This window comes from Balaenoptera borealis (genome assembly GCF_965194805.1).
Source record: "Balaenoptera borealis genome assembly, chromosome: 8".
NCBI lineage: Eukaryota > Metazoa > Chordata > Mammalia > Artiodactyla > Balaenopteridae > Balaenoptera > Balaenoptera borealis.
The window spans coordinates 5,520,463-5,543,077 of NC_138865.1; the positions used below are offsets into that span (position 1 = coordinate 5,520,463).

General features: G+C 39.8%; 1 protein-coding gene across 6 annotated transcripts in view; it reads left to right on the top strand.

Annotated features, from left to right (window-relative positions):
* GALNTL6 (polypeptide N-acetylgalactosaminyltransferase like 6) overlaps positions 1-22,615 on the top strand; it is a gene marked incomplete at its 3' end in the record, with an annotated part of 1,719,480 nt that overhangs the window by 1,499,545 nt on the left and 197,320 nt on the right. For all 6 annotated transcript variants that reach the window (XM_082402133.1, XM_082402132.1, XM_082402128.1 and 3 more), the window contains one exon: positions 21,373-21,558. In XM_082402133.1, the coding sequence (XP_082258259.1) occupies positions 21,373-21,558 (186 nt within the window). The remainder of the gene's footprint in view (positions 1-21,372; positions 21,559-22,615) is intronic.

Sequence of the window (22,615 nt, forward strand, 5' to 3'; positions counted from 1 at the left end):
CATAAATGTGTAACTGAATCACTTAGCTATACACCTGAAACTAACACGACATTGTAAATCAACTATAGTCCAATATAAAATTAAAATTAAAATTAAAAAAAACATGATCAGATTAGTTTGAAATTAGAGCTCATCTCTGGAAACTAACAATGCAATTGACTAATGTTCCTCTTTTTCCGGTTGTTATTAGCCGCTTTCAGATAGATTCGCTGTTCTTAACCAGGGGCGATTTTGCCCTGAAGGAGACATTTGACAACGTGTGGAGACAGGCTTGGTTAACTCGAGGGTACTACTGGAATCTAGCCAGTAAAGGCCAGTGATATTGCTAAGCATTCACAACAGCCGCCGTAACGAAGGATTATCGAGCCCCAAATGCCAAAAGCACTAAGAAGCCCTGAAATAGATCACCTCAAAAAGTAGTCATTCAGGGCTTCCCTGGTGGCGCAGTGGTTGAGAATCCGCCTGCCAGTGCAGGGACCACGGGTTCGAGCCCTGGTCTGGGAAGATCCCACATGCCGCGGAGCAACTAGGCCCGTGAGCCACAACTACTGAGCCTGCGCGTCTGGAGCCTGTGCTCCGCAACAAGAGAGGCCGCGATAGTGAGTGAGAGGCCCGCGCACCGCGATGAACAGTGGCCCCCACTCGCCGCAACTAGAGAAAGCCCTCACACAGAAACGAAGACCCAACACAGCCAAAAATAAATAAATAAATAAAATTAAAATAGCTTTACCTTTAAAAAAAAAAAAAGTAGTCATTCGGTCTTGTGCTTTAAAGCAAAACTCTCTGCTACCTGTGCCTTCCTTCACGGAGGCAATGTGATGTAATATGAAGTCTTAAGTTACTGGATAGAGTTTGGGGGAAGCCGAAATCACCAGGGAGATTAAGTGGGAAGAGAGGGCCAAGGAGAGGTCCCTGGGGAAGCCCAGCATTTGCAGGATGAAGAACAGAGGAGTCTATCTGGAAACTGAGAAGTGATCTAAAACATAGAATCATAAGAGGCAAGGAAGAACTTCCAGAAGAAGAGGTCAGGTTCAGTGAGGCAAGGACTGGAAAACGTGTGTGTGCTTTGACAAGTGGAGATCTTTGTAATAGGAGTTTCCAAACAGAGATAGAGGCTGAAGCCAGATCTCGGTGCTTCAAGGAGTAAAGAGCAACTCTTCCATGATTTTGGAGATGATGGAAAGTAGAACATTTTGTATTAGCTAGGGAGAAATTCAGATTTTAAAGGAGTACTTTTATTAGTTTATCTAGTACAGTAAGTACCCAACATACGAATGAGTTCAGTTCCGAGAGCGTGTTCGTAAGTCCAATTTGTTCATAAGTCCAACAAAGTTAGCCTGGGTACCACACTAACACAATCAGCCATAGAGTACTGTACTGTCATAGGTTTATAATACTTTTTGCCTCGCTCCACTCTCTCAATTATCTTCACTTTTGTTTCCATCATCATCACTTGGCGCTTCTTAGCAGTACCAGCTACATCACCGCTGTTTTATGCTTGCTTCTGGACATCCTAGACTTGAAATAAAGATACTGTACTCTATACAGTACTGTAAAGTACACAAAAGCACAACCACTTGTAGAGGATGCACACACATGACAATGAACGCCAGACACGTGAACTAACTTACATTATTAGACATGCGAACGCATGTTCGCGTCTTTGAAAGTTCACAACTTGAAGGTTTGTATATAGGGGACTGACTGTATAGTATTAGAGAGACTCAAAAATGTCTATAGCTAAAGAGAAGAAGCCAACTGAGGAAAAAAATTGAATGTGTGAGAGAGAGTTGATAACAAATGGAACAAGGTCACAAAGGGGTCATCAAGGGATGAGGTCTAGGGTGCAAGCAAAGAGGTTGGTCCTCAACAGCACAAAACACATCCTCTGAGACTAGATAAGTTGGGGTGTAGAGAGCAATCATTTTGTGAATAGGGAAAGGGTACATTTACTCATTCAATATTTATTATCTAGGATATGCCCAAGTACTGTGCTAAGTATATAAAAATGAGCAAAACATGGTCCCTGACCTCAAGGAGCGCAGTCTAGTGAGAAGCTAAAGTCAACTCTAACCTTCACTGAAAACGAGAAGCCAACATCTTTGACTGGTACAGTGAGGAGTGGTACCTGAACAGAAGCTTGAAGGGACATGTAAAGGTGATTCATCAAAGGGCACTGGACAAGGCGCTCACCAACAGGTGAGAGGGCTGAGGTTTAGTCCCAAGCATCCAGCTGTGATTGGAGCATTTCATATTTGTTGTGGTGCCCACAGGCACAGATACTGTATTTTATTCAGCATGAACTCTGACACCTCCGTTTAGGAAGAACAGAGCACAGAGGAGTGTGATCCAGAGATGAAGTCTGGCCAGATGTGTTCCGAGGGAATGTGGGGTCAGGGGAATCAACAACGCAGGTTCAGATGTTGAAGCATGGAATTCACACGGGACAGAAAAGGAATAGGTACCAGGAGAAAACCGTTGGGTTTGAAGAAAATGGAGAACATGATGGCAGAAGGTCAAGACACAGGAAGAAGCAGGTGATAGGAAACTCTGATCTGAGATTCAGACACTAGAGTTATTATTCCTGTGTCATGGGGTAGTTTAGAGTGAGGGCAAAACACAAGATGGGGTCCTGAGAATAGGATACTGAAGTATGATGAAATTAAGTGCTACTGAAGTCAAGGAGACAAAGCTGTAAGACGAACTGTGTAGACAGGGTTTGGAATTGTTCTGGTCCCGATATCCTCAGTTAAGAAGAGGGGGCAGCCAGTAAACTGATGGGAAAAAACAACAACAACAATGATTGATAGAGCATAGCACAGCTGAGTATCAAGGCCAATGAGTTGGTCAGTTTGGTTTATAACATGTTATGGACTGAATGCTTGTGTTCTCCCAAAATTCATGTGTTGAAGCCCTAACCTGAATGTGATGATATTAGTAGGTGGGGATCTGGGAGGTCATTAGGTAGGTTTCGATTAGTTCATATGTGTGGGACTCCCATTATAGGATTAATGTCCTTATAAGAAGAGGAAGAGAGACCAGTTTTCTCCCTCTCTCTGTCTCTCTCTCTATCTCTCTCTGTCTCTCTCCATTGTAAGGACATAGTGAGAAGGTAGCTCACTATCGTGGAGGAGCAGTTGGTCTTGAAGAGAGTAGCCAACATCCTCATCAACCTGTATGGGATGAGGGCCGTGCTATCGCGGGCCAGCCGCTCTATCCACATGGGGCTCCGGAACCATGACCATGAGGTTCAGTCCAATCATATCATTTTCTTAGATTCCACATATAAGTGATGTCATATGATACTCGTCTTTCTCTGTCACTCTTCCTTCAAATCACAAAGTCTTTCCACATCTTAACTACAACAAAAGAAAAAAAGAGATTTGCCTCTCATACGTAGAAGGGGCTACTATAATTCAATTTTACTTCCATTAAAAATCATCCTCCAAGTGCTCACTAAGTCCAAACACTATGCTAAGTACTCATGGATTAGTTGGTAGTGATGGATGTGTAAACCAGCAATTACACTGTAAATGTAAATCACCCAACAATTGTAAACCAACAAATATGGCAAGAGCGGTTCTTAAGCAGATGTAAGTGGAGCAGAGAAGAGATACAGAATTACTTCTGTGTTCCTTTCGAAACACTATATTAAAATGCAGGAACTGGAGAAGTGCTACTCATTATATGTTGGAGAAATACGAGTTTAGCCAAGAAAAGTGTTTTCAGCAATAAGGAAATTTGGGAGGAACTCTTCTAGCTTTTAGATAGGATGCTGCCGGATTCATGAATCATTGAATGAAGTCAATTAGAAAAAAAATAATAAGGAAACTTGTTTCAATATTTTGTCCTTAGATTGTTTTATCCTGTCTCAGTGCATGGGAAAGGATACAGACTTGGATGTAGACTAGAGTTGGGCCAGTTGTTTATCCTCTATAAGCCCTCGTTTCCTAATCTGTAAAATTAATCTAAATTTTAGGGCAGCCAGCTACACTTCCTGCTTTTGGGTTCCATTAAATATGCTTTTTGCTTGAACTAGTTTAAGTCTCTGTTCCTTTTCCCAAAAAAATGTTAATATCTATTTGTGACCCTAAAATTTATTCAAAATTCATTGTCAGAGAAGGCTGCCCAAGAGAACTTCTGGGCATTTTTCTGAACATGTTATTTCATATAACATGACCACAAGTATTTGAATTCAATTCTTCATGATTTGCCTTTTTTGTCCCCATTCAGATTTGGCTCTAGACTTACATAAAAAGGCACTTTGGATTCTGCTACACTAGTATCTACTCTTGATATTTTACTAAGAGCTCGTTTTTGTTAGAAACCACGACAAGCTCCTGACCATGTGATTTGGTCGAAAGATCCCAGAGCCAAATGGTACAAGTCCCAGGCGCTAGGACTGGTGTTGTTTATCATGTTGGTGCCTCTCCCAGGACAACTTGACAATATCAGAACCACCTGAGACATTTCATTATGCTTCTAGTGATGACTTTTAGTTAGATTTCACGAGAATTCACCAGAACCATATGGTGGAAAAAGAAACTATTTCTTAGTACAAAATGAGCATAAATAAATGAAGGGTATTTCTATGGCCAGTAGTACAACGTAGTGCCAGATTTTCAAAAGAAATCCCCTTAGAGTTTAACAGACTATGATAGAAATTCATTTATGTATATATAATCAACTTAAATATATATATTTTAAGATATTTTAGGCATTTAGAATTATATATGTGTGTAAATATATAGTAGAAATTCATTCATACATATAAATATATTACACATTAAATGTATACAATATACACACACTTATGTGTATATAATTCCATATGGTTAAAATATCTTAGAAATATATATAAACTAGTAAAAGGGGTTATTTCTGGTAAGGAATAATAGAGTACTGAGGGTATGAGATGGGGTTTATTTTTCAAAATATACCCTTTTGTATTAAACATTTTGCCTATGCATGTATTACCCAGCCCCCCAAAAATATCAATGTGCAAATGAAAACATTGAAGAAATTATAGTCACTAAAGGGAAAAATAAGAGAAGATGCAGATTACAGCTTGTTTTAGTGTTTTTGGTTTCCTCTGGTTTCACATAATTTCATAGTTTGGTATTTTTTTGCAAGGATCTACTCAAGCAGGGGTTGTTATTTGGTTGGTTGGTTGGTCGGTTGTTTCATTTTGGGGCGTGTTTCTATAATAAAGGACCTTCTCAGGACGGCTTATGTCCTGGCTTGGTTATTACTTCATTCCCAAAACTTGGCCTTCCCTTTCTCCTCTTCATCTCTGTAAATCTTACTCATCCAAGTTCCAGGATCCTGCCTTTCAGAATCTTTATACCATCTATACCAAACACCTTCAATAAACAAGCCCTATTCTGACATTACTCATCTTCCCATCTGAAATTTTACTATGTCCTGCTGAAATTGTAAGCTACACAACTCTGAGGGCTGTGCCCTGTGCCCTAACATTCACTGTATCGCTGCCTTGCACCACCTTTGTGTTACATTTTATTTGTTCATGGATCGTTCAAAGAGCGGCATGGCGTCTCTAGCACTGCCCTTAACTTGTTAATTTTTAGTTGTATTAATTAATGTTCAATAGCTTATCATTTGTCTTAGTTTATTCTCATCTTCATGAAATAGGTAGAAAGAGTAGTCTCAGATTCGAAACCAGGGATGTGGTCTAACACAAATTTTGAGAGACAGGCAGAATTTGCAGGCTAAATGATCTTTATAAAGTCATTGGGAAAAACAAATCTCTCCCGGGAGTGGAGCCTTGGTAACTCTAACAATGCAGGGCTCGTCTGTCCACTGAGAGAGGGAAAAACCAACGTCCTGTCCGGCATCACCTGCAGCACACTAACTGACTGTGGTCCCTCCATGGGTGGACTTCATCAAGTGTGAAAATAACCCTGGGACCACGGAGACGCATCATTAGTAGGGAAAATATACATCGTTGCTGGAGCTCAAGGAGACACAGCCCATTTAAACGAAGATAAACAGGGCCAAACAAAAGAATTACAGTAGGAAAAATATGTGGCCGGCCTATCAGTAGAGAAGACTGCTGCCCTTTATCATTACTTGTCACACAAGTGACAGATTATAAAACTCCACAATTCTGTCCTCGTTAATTTGTGAGCCAACCTGTACCTTGGCAGACAGTTGGCAGGTTCCAGACATATGATTTATTGCCTCATTTAATCAAGACTGTGTAGGAAACAGTGATTTTTCGAATAAATTACAAATGAGGCACCTTTCATTTATTCTTAGGGACTGAGTGATACATACACATATGTATCTATGTATGTACATGTGTGTGTACATATATGTATAAAACTCCAAGATACACCATTTATTTATTTCTTGGTAAGAAATTTAAACAATTTCTATTCCTCTGCCTGCATGAGAAAGAGAAATATATGCAATACTGTAGAATATAAATGCAGTCATCTAGTGTTTTTCAGTTTTCAATGTTATGGAAAAAAACCAACCTGAGCAGATTCCAGTATTAATAAATGACCCTGCTCTGGGGCTTCCCTGGTGGCGCAGTGGTTGAGAATCTGCCTGCCAATGCAGGGCACACGGGTTCGAGCCCTGGTCTGGGAAGATCCCACATGCCGCGGAGCAACTGGGCCCGTGAGCTACAACTACTGAGCCTGCGCGTCTGGAGCCTGTGCTCCCAACAAGAGAGGCCGCGACAGTGAGAGGCCCGTGCACCGCGATGAAGAGTGGCCCCCGCTTGCCACAACTGGAGAGAGCCCTCGCACAGAAACGAAGACCCAACACAGCCAAAAATAAAAATAAATTAAAAAAAAAAAAAAAATGACCCTGCTCTGGAGGTTGTTGGCAATCTAAAGGCCATGTCATTTCATTTGACTTCCCAGTTTGCAAATACACCTTACATTGTCCTCGGAATGTCTTCTAAAATTTGGGGGAGCTCTGGCTCGACAGGGAAGGGGAACCATGTACCCAGCAGATAAGCAAAATATCCTGGAAATAATATTACCCATTTTAAAATGACTCTTTGGCACACTGATTAAGTTGAAATGAAGTGCATGTAGTAAATGCTAGGTTGTTGTCTTGCCTAGGGAGAAAAAGTGCTTTCTAGAGTTCAGTGGTACATAGGCAGTTCATTTTGACATAACGAGGGAAAGTGATGTTAACAGCCAGAGGTCACAGAAAGCAAAGATGGAAAAGACCTATTGGATCATTTTCCCCATTCCCTGGAGAGGATTGCCACATGATACTTCATAGTGCTTGGTCCACTTTAGCTTTCAATTACTCAAGCAAGGGGCTCTCACCACTTCAGACTTTTTCCAGGAACCAGATCTTTGCTCATGACCCCCACCGTCTTGACTATATCAGAAAAGTATGAATCTTAGAACTAACCCTGCAGGTGCACATAGAAGTACTTTCCACTCACAATCAGACCTGTAAGCCTCTGAACCCACTTTCTCTTCTGTCAGTGAATTTCAAAATGATTTCCTTGGTAACAACTCCCTCTGTCCTTTCCTACTCTACCTTCTCAGCCAGTGTTCACATCACATCCCTTTTACCCTGAGTCTTTATCTTAGCAGAGGAATCCCTCTGAAAAAACAAGTTCCTGTTTCAAAGGGTAAAAGAGCATGGGCTCTAGCACAATGCTATGCTTACGCATCCCCGTGACCATCTTGAATGAATGAACAAAAGGCGTGGATTTAGAGAGAATGGGAGAAGATGAAGTAGAGATGCACATCTAGACAACTCCCTCCCCAAATCCTGCTGAAACGTGGAGCTGATGAGCGAGCGGAAGCTGGAGGAGGGTGCGGGTCAAAGAAGGTTTGCTTTTTAGGAAAAGGGATATTGCAGTGTTTTGGCTTTGAGATGGAATGACTCAGTAGAGTACCAAACATGAAGATGCAAGGAAGAGACGGGACAGCTACAGGAGCCATGTTTGTGGGCAGATGAGGAAGGTGGGATCAAGGGCACAAGCGGAGAGGGTGGTCTGATACGAGTGCACGGACAGTTCATTCCCTTCATCGGCAGACAAGGGGGAGGTGCTGACAGTTTGGCCATTTGATGATGAGAGGTGGCCTCAGTTCTCCTTCAATAAAGAAGAGAATGAATTTTACGGCCATTCAAGTCCCCTTGCCCCCTCCAAGCTCCTTGGCTTCCATAGCCAATGAAGACAGAGTTTCAGCCTTTTCTAATTAGATATTTTATACAGCCTTTCACTTCAACAGCCTCCTACCCTATGATGCACTGGTTTCAGCTCTTGGGATTTCTCCTAAGGAAAATTGTAGATTCAGAAAACACTTATTCACCAAATATTCATTATATATTATATATAATAGTCATAGCTGTAATCATGTAAACAACCTAAATCAACAATAAGGAAAAATTACTCCACATTTGAAATAATATTTCAAGGTAATGACATGGAAAATTTCAATCTTAGTTTTAAAAGAACATGTAGGCTCTAAATAGAAGCATAAAAGGTAAAGGCAAATGTAAGCAATGATTGGCTTTTTTCTCAGCTTTATTGTGGTATAATTGACAAACAAAATTGTAAGATATTTAGTGTAAAACATGATGATTTGATGTACGTACATGTCAACTTAAACACATCATCATCATGTATATATATTTGGTGAAAACATTTAAGTTCTACCTTCTTAGCAATTTCAATCACACAACACATTGTTACCAATTACGGTCACCATGTTCTACGTTAGATGCTCAGACCGCATTCAGCTTATAACTAAAATTTCTACCCTTTTACCAACCTCTCCCTATTCCCCCCACCCCCTACCCAGGCAACCACTTTTCTACTGTTTCTATGAATTTGACTTTTTAAAAAATTTCACATAAAAGTGATACCACCCAGTATTTGTCTTTCTCTGTCTGGCTTATTCACAGTGATTGACTTTTAGTGGTATAATTCTTATTGATTTTGTTCCCTCTTCTTTCCACTTCCCTAAACTTTGCAGGTCTTCTATAATAATTATATATATATTACTATAAATACTTAATTCACTACATTAAATTCCCTATACCTAAAAGATTCCTAATGGATATATTTGGGTTCAAGTTTTTCTTTTCCTCCTGACATGTAATCACTGACATTTATTGAGTACTTAAAATATTTCAGACTCCCTTTACTGTATGATCTTGGGCACATTTCTTATACTTTCTGACATGTAATCACTGACATTTATTGAGTACTTAAAATATTTCAGACTCCCTTTACTGTATGATCTTGGGCAAATTTCTTATCCTTTCTGACCCTCATTTTCCTCATTTGCAAATGAGTATCATTTTTCTCATCTGTAAAATGAGGATGTAATAAATTAGCACATGATATATCTCAGAATAGAAATATTAAGCACTCAATGAATATAGATATTATTTCCATATATTACTTTGTCATATTTTGCTACTTATTCTACTGGTTCTTTTCATTCAAGGACATGAGACACATTTTTGGTCCTCTTTATATTTTCTTTTTTCAGTTTTAAGCCAAGACAATATCTTCTATGGTACCTCTCCTTTTCATTCTTTAATAGTATTATCAAGAAATGGAGCAATGCCTTGGGAGGACGTACCTTTAGCAAGTCAATTTTCCTCAACAAGGGCAGACAGCTCATTTCCTGCATGTCTCCTCCTATATTGCAGTACAAGAATATTGTTAGGAACTGGGAGTTTTGGTAGCCTTGGGAACAGGACCAATTCCCAGATATTTAATTTAGTTCTTGTCTCATCTAAATTGAAATTTTGACATAGCATTTTTCTCACATGAACTGTTTAGAGGGATTCTCTCCAATTTGTCTTTATTTATTGTGAAGTCAAGCCAAACCCCAGAGGTTTTTATGGCTGTTTCGGCAGTTATTGGGTGACAGTATTCAATCACTCACGCACATGCTAATTTGAGATTACTGGCCCCTATAACTCTACCCATATAACATTCCCACCCAGTAATTCCAATAGATGCTTCAGAGAAACTAAAGAAAAACAAAATGGCTTGTAGCATGTATGTGTGAATGACACTAGGTTTGTTTCAACTCCAGAGAAATGCAGAATTGCTAGTACTTTCAAAAGGGCAGAGATTCTGTTTCTCCCCTTTGATATCTGTGCTGGTGTATGGCATCTTATAGTTTGTCTTTGTTTTTGTCTTTGGTTCTGCTTGAATTTTATGCTTTTTCACTTGCTGAAGATCAATTTCTCCCTTTCTCAGGCATCCCAGCTTTGGTTTTTTATAACTTTGAGTTTTCTAAAAATTCCATAAATGAATTTTCAAATCCCTTGGATCCAAAGGTGACCTTGTGTAGCTTGCTGGTTTGATACAAGCAGCATTTGATTTCACTGGGAGGCTGTGATGTCACCCTGTTACTTGCCTTGTTGATGGGCTCATATGACCTTGGAATTGTTTATGCCCAGAGTTTTTATTTCTCGACTTGATTTTGTCTTAGGAAAACAAGTTACAGAAAAATCATTATTTTGATGGGAAAAATTCACTTAGTCCCAATTTTTAAGATGGTCGCTAGGAGTCAAACCAGCTCACAAAACGCTGCTTATTCCAAGGTATGAATGTGTGTGAGGGTACAAATAAATCAATAGTTAGCAGTAGCATTAATGTTGGAATACAAAAACAATCAGCTTCAAATCACATAACCTGGAGTCCAGCAAAATATATTAAGAAGTTGTTGAAGTACTTGGAAAAGTGTGAAATTTATGAATAGGACTTTTACCCTTAAGGGCTTTAGAGGAAAAAAAACATAAATATACTGGTCCTTCTGATGTTTTTTTCTTGGTTAAATTCATTTTTTAAAGCCTCTTATGTCTCAAGACAAATTATCTTATAAAATGTGCATTTCTGACAGGCTTACAGATTAAGGGAATCATTGAAAGATAAGTTGTGAGTTTTCTGGGAAGAATGAGAAGATGGATATATTGGTAAATATGAGGAGATTAACTAAGATAATTAAGTACAAAGTATAGAACTGATAATTCAGGCTGAGAGAGGGCAGGGCTCTGGGGGTTGCTGATGGAGCCTGAAGGCCTCATGTCTGAGGTCGGAAGAGGTAGGCATAGTGCAGAGAGGAACTGGCACAGACGCCCGTAATCAGATGTTGTTTACTCTAAACTACAAGGAGTGTTTAGACTGGGAACTAGGATGTTTTCAAATAAGGTGTTCTTGATCAGTCTGTATTACAGAGAGAAAAAGAGAAACATGTGCTGGAAGTTTTTCTTGTACAATTTTAGTCCTGAAACTGGCATCTGTGCCCCTTTCTTAATTTGAGAGCTGGTGCATTCTACATTGAAAGTATTTGTCACTGTCAGTACTCAGATTTTTCTTTCCTTATAGAATATTTGATATTCAGTGGATTAGGAAGAGTCACTGGGGAATTTTCTGGTTGTTCTCAAGACTTTTAGGTCATTCTCAAGACTTCGGCTAGAGTTTTCCTCCACATTCAACTAAAACAAGATTTATTTAAATATACATTTTACCAAAAAGATCACAAGGGCTTTAAAACTGAATAAGTATCCTGTGCATTGCTGGTGAGAATGGAAAATGGTGCAATTGCTATGGAAGACAGTGTGGTGATTCCTCAAAAAATTGAAAATAGAATTACCGTATGCTCCAGCAATTCCATTTTGGGTGTATATATCCAAAAGAATTGAAAGCAGGGTCTCGAAAAGATATTTGTACACCTATATCCATCCATAGCTGCGTTATTCACTATAGCCAGAAGAAACAACCCAAATGCCAATTAACGAATGGATAAAGAAAATGGGGTCTATACATACAATGGAATATTATTCATCCTTACAAAGGAAGGAAACTCTGACACAGGCTACAACATGGGTGAACCTTGAGAACATTATGTTGAGTGAAATAAGCCAATAATAAAAACGACAAATACTGTATAATTCCACTTATCTGAGGTCCTAGAGTAGTCACACTCATAGAAACAAAAGGTAGAATGGTGGTTTCCAAGGGCTGGGGAGAGGGGGAAATGGGACTTATTTAACGGTTATAGGGTTTTAGTTTGCAAGATCAAACTGTCTGTAGCGCAAGTGGACAACCATTTTGATTATATAATACTTAACACTACTGACTCAGCTGTATACTAAAAATAGTTAAAATGGTAAATTTTATGTTATGTGCATTTCACCACAATTTGAAAAAAAAACTAAATAGGTGAAAGGAAGAGGTGATCTAGATGAGCTTAGAGATTATTTTCTCCTATGTCAACACTGATAATTCAACTGATATTTATATAGGGTTTTTTATTTAAAAGAGTGCATTATGTGCAATGCTTTTCTAGAATTAAACTATTCTCTAATATTTACAGACTAAAGCCTAACACTATTTTGGCAAAATTCTTAAATATTTACAGGGTCAAACAGTATAACACTGAACCAATGACTTTTCGTAATGTTGATGGTAAGACTTCTACATTTGTGCATTTAGACTAAATTATCATGTACGTGGTACAAGTGAAAACTTATAAACTATATGACCTATTCCTTGCAATACACAGGATGTTTAAAATAAAATAAAACTACTGAATTATTAAAAAGTAGAAGTGTTTCTATTGTATTAAAATGGATCAATTTGTGGGGAGTTCAAAATACTCAGCAAAAATATTTCATAGAACAGACCTCTGAGTTTTACCCAGTTTCCATTCACATCGTTTTCCTTTGAGGCAGAAGTTACAACATCAGAAGAAATGATACAAAGCAAAGAATCTTGAATTTCAAAATTTTATATTGCCTGACATAGAGAAAATACAGTTCTCATTCTAGGTTCATGTAACCAGAAAAAACTATAAATTTTATATTCAGATTATGTCACTTGTATTCATTCACAGAACTCCTTTAATTATAATGACTTTTGAAAACTATAAAATGCTTAGAATGGATGGACTTAGAGATTGTCATACTGAGTGAAGTAAGTCAGACACAGAAAGACAAATATCATATGGTATTGCTTCTATGTGGAATCTAAAAAAAAAAGGGTACAAACGAACTTATTTACAAAACAGAAGTAGAGTCAGGGATGTAGAAAATAAACTTATAGATACCAGGGGAAAGGGGGGAGGGATAAATTGGGAGACTGGGATTGACATATACATACTAATAAATATAAATAGATAACTAATAAGAACCTGCTGTATAAGCACAGAGAACTCTACTCAATACTCTAATGGCTTATATGGGAAAAGAATCTAAAGAGTGGATATGCGTATATGTATAACTGATTCACTTTGCTGTACACCTGAAATTAACACAACATTGTAAATCAACTATACTCCAATAAAAATTAAAATAAATAAAAAGCTTAGGAAAATATCATATAATCTAAATATGAATTATTTGAGAAATATTTGAATCATCAGACAAGACCAGTTTTTAAACAGTCCTTAGGCAAATACTGTGGAAAAGGAAAAATAGAATTCAAATATTTCTACTATAACTAAATATACATTACCTTCTCAAAATTGAAATAAGTAATGAATGTGAAAATCAAATGATAGATGAACTGAAATAAAAGCTGCATCACAGATATGCAATGTTTGTATAGGCATTTATGTATGTACACATTTGTATAGGCAGTTTTTAGGCTATTACCCAAATGCCAAAATATTTTGTATGAAGTAGTCTATTATTTACTCTTTTGCAAAATCCATTCTAAGAGGATATACACTAAATTTTTAAAATGATGAAGAAAATAAATATTTTAACTATGGATTTCTCCTTTTTTTCCTTTCTCTCCTTTTTACACACTATATTTTTTCTGAAAATGTTCTTAATCCTTTTATGTATGTGGCACCTATATTTTTCTCTTTGGGGGCCTTGATTCATAAGGTATTATACAAATGATCTTTGATATCTGAGTGTTTCCCAGAGAGAAGACTGTAAACCCATTTACAGTTCTAACCATGGAGAAGGAAGCTTTCCGTGAATGATCCTGGCCACTAGATTCAGGGCCATTACTACTCCACTGGGGCTACACCCTGGGGGGAAGGAACAGATGGTGTGACATTTCTTTTGTGTTCCTCTGAGCATGTCACACATTTAAAGCTATGCTGAAAATATACAAATCAATTAGCTGTTCTTTAAGCAAATGATGAAAGAAAGAGAGATTGAGAGACACGAGGACCCCATAGAAGTTGCCAGGTGTCCAGCTGACCTGACCGGCCAAGAGCGGACCCCCACGCTGAGATGTATCCCATCCCTCTTTTCTATGTGGCATGTAGGATCTAAGGGTAGATCACAGACAAGTATCAGAATTCTCCAGGTAACCACAGCTCACTGTTTCTCACTATGAAATGTGTGTGTGATGTCAGAGATATTTTCAGGCACTAAAAGGATTTAACAAGAGGAGAAAATCACAAGAAAAAAGTAAGCGGTGGAGTGGAGCTTAGCTGAGCCCGAGCTGGGCGGTGCTGGGGGTACAAACAGGACGCCAGGCATGTGTAACTACCAACATCCACTTCCCCTAGATTCCTCCCCATGCCCTGGTCAGAAAACTCCAAAGCTGTCATGAAAGGTTACCAGTCCTTCATTGGTGACCTTCCCTCCTCTCGGAAGTGAGGGAACCCAAATCTCGTATAATGGACAGCAGGCCTGCAGAGGGAAACACTATCTCCACCTTCCAGAGCTGTAAATAAAACGGCCTTTTGCTCCTGTGAGAAACACAGACCTCTGTCTTCCCCATCTGTTCACTATGTAAACATCCTTGAAAAGATAACCCAGAACAAATGGTAGAGGTTGCCTCATTCACAAAACATGCAGAAATGCAAAGGACCCCCGAAGAATGGTATCCAGTTCTCTCCTCCCATGATTGAGTGGAATCAGGGAGTCTCATGGGGAAAAAAACAAATCTCAAATCCTTTCCACAACATAAAAAAAAAAATTGGTAAAAAGTAGAAGTCACACATTTTAGCTGAAAGAGGGGACTATTTGGTATATCGTGGGTTTCAGGGTGATCATGTTTGTCTCATTCTAGCATGGTCTCAGAGTGAGCTTGTTGCATGGTGATGGTCTGCAAGATGGTTATGTCCAGCAGAACCAGATGGATGGGCCGGCCGTGAGGGTCAGACCACTTCCCAGACATCAGGGGATGCTTTTTTTTTTTTTTTTCTCAACTGTATCATTGAATCAGGATCCACGTTAGGTTCTCTCCTTTGATATATTTCTTAAGTGTCTTTTAATCTTTAGGATTCTCTTTCCATTTCTTTTTTTCTTCTTCTCCTAATTTATTTGTTGAAGAAATCAAGCCATTCGCCCTGGAGAAATCGCTATAGTTTAGATTTTGCTGAGTATCTCCCAGATGTGCCATTTCACATATTCATCGATCCTTTATTTCCTATAAGTTGGTAGTTAGATCTATAGGCATGACCGAATTCAGATTCAGCACTTTGCCAAGAATGCTTTATAGGCAGTGATGTGTTCCCTCATCAGGAAGCACAGAACAGGTGATCTGGCTCCTTTTGTGATGTTAGCTTGATCCATTAGTTCATTAGGGGTTGTAAAGGGTGACATTCTCTCTCTTCTTTTTTTTATATTAGCTGGAATATATGTTGTCTACTTATTTAAGTTTAGTGTCCCAGCTATTTCCCAAATGACTCAAGATGCTTTGTATATTAAAAGAATAGAAAATAAGACATTTGGAAACAGAACTCAGTTGAAATCATAATAGAAGCAATTAGGTACAGTGTCAGCAATTCTAATACTTTCTTGGTTAAATTTTTTGTGCTCTAGAGATAATATGAAATGCTTATATTTGAATGCTATGAAAAGGGACATACTTAGTGTGGTCAACCAGGACGTAAAGAGATTGACAGCTTTCTGGAGTTAACTAGAGACATAAAATCTGTACATTTCTCCTGTATAAAGAATATAGAAAATGTCTCTACACTGCTAAGTAGACAGTTATCCTTAACACTGCCACTTGGGATTAAAATATACACATGGCCTGTGTCAAGTAGATTGAGAAGTGGAAGAATATCTTATAGTCTCTAATTGTGAAGTACTTCTTGTCACTGTGATAAGACCTCAGATTATCCGGAATACTTAAGAGTATATTCTTGTTGTAAAAGGATGAAGCAGGAAGGTTTAAGGTATGTATATTTCTGTATGTTTATAACACATTTCATTTCATCATCAGGTATCACCCACAATAACTAACATATATTCTATATGCTCTTAAGGCCATATTCTGCTACATTCTATCTACCAAAACCAGAGTATAAAAATCAAAGAAATTTCAGCTCTATAATGTGTATTTAGATATAGAAACGCATATCTCCAGATCAGTAGGGTCTCCTGCCCCTCTTGCTCTGTCCTTGAGATTAAATTAGGGGATTCAAAGGAGATAGAAGGAACTTGGCAACAATTCCAGCTGCTGAGCCCAGGGCAGCTGTTTGTCCAGCCTTTGGTGAGCCCACCACTCGGGATACCCTGGCCTTGCTCTGTAAAACTGATGGTCACTTAGATTCCCTGTCCCCTTGGGAACACTCTGCCAAAGGTAGACTAGAAAGCTGTCTAAACTCTGCTACTGTATTTTTCTGACATAATAAGCACAACTTATTGAACAGACCTAGATCGTTGATGAACTTAAAGTGTTTCAAGGTCATGATTTTGATATCAGTGACAGTCTTATAGACAGAGAGCTGCAGGAGATTAGACAGATGCTGTACTGACCAAAGATAAGACCCTGGCATTTGCCTTTTGACTAAACGTCTGATACATGTCAGCTTTATTTTGATTTGACTCTTGCTTTCCAAAGTGACATGCAGCCCAAAGAAACACCAAAAGACCGACAATTAGGATGCTTTTTAGGAAAAACGAAATACGTGATAGATAAGATCTATGCCATAAGTAAAACTTGACGAGAGAAATCACAGAATCGTAGAACTGGAAGGAATACTTAAGATCAACTCATCACGCTCCATAGGTGAGGAAAATTGAAGTGACTTAACCAGAGGCATAGGGCCAGTCAGTAATAGGTCTACAACTCATGTCCTTGGCTCTGGACTGAAAATCATTGAAGGTGACTTTTTAGTGCTTAGTTGCTACCCTAAATACTAAATATAGTGTCAGTTGGTGGCGCATAAGTGAAATCTCTAGAAAAAGAGGAAAAATACATTCAGAAAACTGCTACATTTAACGTTCACGGTAGCAAGACACCAAAATTTCACTTGAGTAAAACTCATCATTTCATTATTACCTCCCAGTGATACAAAAAACCTTGGGCAGAAATTGTCGTGTTTGAAATTATAGTAATTCTTTCAGGTCATCAGGGTACCACTCAGTGGATTTCAACAGTAATATACCCACCACTAGTCTAGGGCCACCAACCAAAAAACAAAGCTAATGGTTCTACAGATGTTTCCTAGTCAATAAAAAAATGTCTGCTTTAGGACTTCCCTGGTGGCCAGTGGTTAAGAATCCGCCTGCCAATGCAGGGAACACGGGTTCGAGCCCTGGTCTGGGAAGATCCCACATGCCGCGGAGCAACTAAGCCCGTGCACCACAACTACTGAGCCCACATGCCACAACTACTGAGCCTGCACTCTAGAGCCCGTGCTCTGCAACAAGAGAAGCCACCGCAATGAGAAGCCCGTGCACCACAACGAAGAGTAGCCCCTGCTAGCCGCAACTAGAGAAAGCCCGCGCAGCAACGAAGACCCAACACAGCCAAATTAAAGATGTAAATAAATTAATATAAATTTATTTAACAAAATGTCTCCTTTATAAAACTACCATACATTCTCGTTATTCTTTAAAATTAGATGAGTTCAAAAGGGATCTTCAAAGAGGCTGTACTTGAATTAAAATACAAAATCATGTTTAAAATCATTTGAATAATATTTTAGAAATGAATCTAAAAACTGTTCATACAAAAGAAATGCAAACTGTTTTTAATTTAAAGCCATCTCTACCATCCCCAGGAACTCCCTTGTATGAGAGCCTAAATTGCTAATCAGATGGATAATACCCATCCTCATTGTGAGTTATGGTTAATTAGATGTTACAACTGAACTACTAAGAGACAACGGACCCCTCCAAGGGGCAGTCAACTAGAACATTATTCGGAGGCAAAGCAACCTAATTATTACCGCAAAGTTCAAATTAGAGGAATTGATTTGAACACTTAATGGACTCACTTTGGGGTCAAACCTCTTGAGATTAGTGAATTCATACCGGACAGTCTTTTTAGTACATTAAAATGGGCTTTGATAAAAGAAAAATACACAGAACCAGAAAATGTACAGAGAGGGAAAGGCAACATGTAGAGACTCTCCCACCAAGTTCCAGAGAGTTTCCTATAAACTAGAAAGTGTGGAAGCATAAATCCCAAGTTGGGACAATCCCTAACGGGTGACCGGCAACCCCCTGCTTCTTGCTTTGGGACACGTGGGAGGTGAATCTCTTCTAGAAAGAAGCACTTTCTCGTACGCAGCTCCGGAGAATTAATCCTCCTCTCCCCCAGAAGAGACTCCTGTAGTGCTTAGGGGTCAGAGAGGAAAGCAGTGAATGTACTCGGATTGTCGAGATGGTACCCACAGTGGTACATTTGACAGACGAACCGTGAGGTTTAAAGAAAGAGTGAAGAACACTGTTTGGGTGGGTTTAGCAAATGTGCATGATCTATTTTCAGTCCCCTATGCCTGGGCCCACACTGTTTCCACAAGACGGTATGTCCTGTGGTCCAAACAACTGATTTACAAATAAACTTAAAGAGTGATTCTTGTTGGTATGTTGGTGACACAGAAGGATTTCAGTGACTGAATACATTACAGGAATGAGATTATAAAGTTTTCCTACACATTGATTACTGTGCAAAGTCCTAATAGAACACAGGCCTTTCACAACTGGTACCCACAGAGCCCTCGTATGGATCTCCGATCACCGATCACTTATAATGCCTTTGATAGCACACCTGGATGGCGGGCCTCCGCTTCATTTCCCTAACAAGACAGTAAGCTCCAGGCTCCCTCAGAGGCGGCACTGGGCTGTACCGCCCTTGGCAATCTTCCTTGGAGCTTGCACACAGTGGAGAGGGGAGGAGAGAGCCAAGGGGAGGGGGCACAGCACACCTGGCTCAAAGCAGAGAGGGACACGGGACAGACAGCCTCCTACGTGAGACTCTACCACACAACCATCAACTCATACCAGCTCGTTCATGGCTAGCCAAAACTGTTTCGCTTTAAATTGGCAATAAACGGAAGACGAAGAATTATCCAAAGCTCACCGAGAAATACAGAAGTCTATATTTTTCATCTTTCAGACTTAGCATTCTAAGGCATTCCTTCAGCTATTGAGAAAGGCTGTTTCTGGGACTTCCCTGGTGGTCCAGTGGTTAAGAATCCATCTTGCAAGGCAGGGGACGCCAGTTCGATCCCTGGTCGGGGAACTAAGATCCCACGTGCCACGGGGCAACTAAGTCCACACGCCACAACTACAGAGCCCATGCGCTCTGGAGCCCGTGAGCCACAACTAGAGAGAAGCCCACGCACCGCCACGACCCACACGCCACAATGAAAGATCCCACGGGCCGCAACTAAGACCCTATGCAGCCAACCAATAAATAAATAAATAAATAAATATTAACAAAAAGAAGAAATGCTGTTTCTCTTCCTAAGTACAAGTGATTTACTGGGGTCTCCAATTATTGGCTTAATAAATGTTTACTGAATGAACACTGTCAGGTCTGTAGTCAAAAGCTTGACCCTCCTCCACCCTCTAAGAGGATAAAGATTCCCCCCGAGTCAGGTTTAGGGAGTTTGCAGCACCTACTCACATCCTTCATCATCACAGACTTCCCACCCAGGTCTGGCCTGACTCCAAATCCTGTAAACTTTGCACTCTAGAGTCTGATCTGCAGATCTCTGTTCATTACAGGAAAAACAAAATAGAGGGGGGGCATATTTTGATCTAAAATATTCTTGTGAAAGACCCCACCAGTATTCTTTTACAGTAAAAATTAGAATGTGAAATATTTTAACTGACCCATTGGTAAAACATATTTATAGGGCAGTCAAGAAAAATAAAGGAAATTGAGAATTTTTTAAGCACTTCACCAATAATCAGAAGCAATAAGAATAAGGATAAGGATTTCCCTGGAGGTCCAGTGGTTGGGACTCCACGCTTCCAATGCAGGGGTGCGGGTTCGGTCCCTGGTCGGGGAACTAAGGTACCGCATGCCATGTGGTGCACCAAAAAAAAAAAAAAAAAAAAAAGAATAAGGGTAAACCCTTGCATGCAGAGAAACTCCATTGCAGAGTAATTCTGACGTCTGTTAAATTGGAGAGCAGGAAAGAGATCATAAATCCTTCCATGAATCCCTATTGTTACAGATCATAGGAGGAGACAATAATAATACTGTCTTTGATTGCAAACATGCAGAGAAAGTTTGAAAGTGAAACCTACAGAACAAACAGCATGCTAAGATTCTGTTTCAATGAATATTAGACTATACTTGTTAGAAACTCCAGGAGAGCCCTCCTAATGTTTTATATGCGGGAGACTGAAAGCAGAGATGAGTATATATCCCACAGAAAGAAAGCCACCAAAACACACTTATTTGGCATAAAAAAAGAACTGAGAGATTCATGCATTTTATTACAGCCAGTAAGAAATGTTTTAGTCTGTAAGTAAGTTATCTGATTTGATTTTGTTCCCGCTCTTTGTTTTTAATTCGGCAAAGAAACATTTCCAAACTTTTGTTTTCTAATCTTAAAGACCTAAGTCCACAGTGATTATGTACCATCTCATCTGCCTATCCCTCTTCACATCTAATTTTAACAGCAAATCAGTCACTTTCCACTTCAAATCAGGAGCCAGGGGCTGAACTTGCGTGCCAGTTTGCTATTACCTCACGGGGGGAAAAATCTGTTTGGTTCCTGTTGATTTGAGAGGCATTTTTTTCTTTCCTGTGGTTTTACATGCAGTATTTTCAACACAGAGAACACTAGCAAAGCCTTGCCAGAAAGGGCCCTCTTGTTGGCAAGAGCCCATATGCTGGAACGTTCACCACCAGGGACCTGGGGCTGATGCCCACCTGGGTGTGGGCTGGTCAGGCTGCAGTCTGGTGGCCCCTGGTCCACGGAAACCACAAGGTGGGGTGCCAGCGGGTCAGTGTCCAAAGGGCGACGTTTGCATCTTATGGAGCATTCTGCAACGTGTAAGGTATAGAGACCTCTAGGCATGAAATCTTACTAGTCTTTCCCCTTGCGATGAAACGAGGAGAAGATGGGCTTCAGCTGGGCTTCACCGTTCACGCTCTCCACACACAGATGCCCGGAAGTAATTCTGCTACAACTAATGTGCTGTGTTCTTTCTGTACCCGTTCTTCTTCCTCCTTCCCAGAACACTTGAAGGAGAAGTTGGAAGAATACATGGCTCGGTTTTCCAAAGTGAGGATTGTTCGCACCAAGAAAAGGGAAGGGCTGATCCGGACCCGACTCCTGGGGGCGTCCGTGGCCAGAGGCGAGGTCCTTACATTCCTGGACTCCCACTGCGAGGTCAACGTCAACTGGCTGCCCCCGCTCCTCAGTGAGTGACCCTCAGCCCCTGGGGCCTCCGGGGGAGGCGGGGGAGGGTGGCACGTGCTTCTATGTCATCCGCCATCGACAAAGGCTAGAGACCCCTTTTACGAGGTTTACAGTGGGAGCGGTGAATTCTATCTTAACTATTGCTGGGACGTACAGGTAACTAGAAAACCACATTGAAATGGACATTTTAGGTAATACCAACTGCAGTCTAACTTAAGGTTTGAAAAGGTTTGATTTCTTTATCTTAGACATTCACTGAGTAAAAACTAAAAGGAAAAAGTATTCATTATACTACCTGTAAGCACAGTATGATTAAAATACACACACACACACACACACACACAGAGTTTAGCAAATATTATAGGATTGTTAAGAGATGAGAAAAGTATTCAGCCCCAGAATACAGTTAAAGTATAAGCGCACTGACATTTTCCCAGGATTTATAAGGCCATTCTCTTTTCCACTCCGGCACCAGCTTAGCTCCCTAAACATACGACCCACCACCACGTTTACACACAATCCCTCAAACACTCAGAGCTGCCTTCCAGGTGATACATCTTAAATGATCACTAGAAGACTATCACTTGAACTGTTAGAAACACAAAAGTCCTGAAAACCATTCAAGCTCGAAAACCTGCATGAGGTTCAGTCCAAGCATCAGAATCTTTTAAATTTCACAATTAAGTCAGAGATAAACCCCGGTAGTAGCTAAGGAATAAATTGTAAGGCTGAGGGAAAAAGTGTGTTTCTAAAAAGTTCTTGGCGCGCACGTATTGAGTTCCTTTCTGTTCTTCCACATTTCACTAAATCAACTTTTATTGTAAATATATCCCTGGCCTTGGAGCTAAAGCCAGTTGACAACCTCCTTTACAATAGCTGCCTCAGAAAGAATCATTTTCTATTGAGAACCGTGCAGGATTTCAGATAGAACCAGCAAAGCTCCATTAGTAAACGATGTGGGGGAAAAAATCAATTGAAACTGTGTTGCATTTGAAACAGGAAACGACCAGCAACTAAGGCTCCACCACATCTCAGAGCCATACTCTCCCCCGCAGACA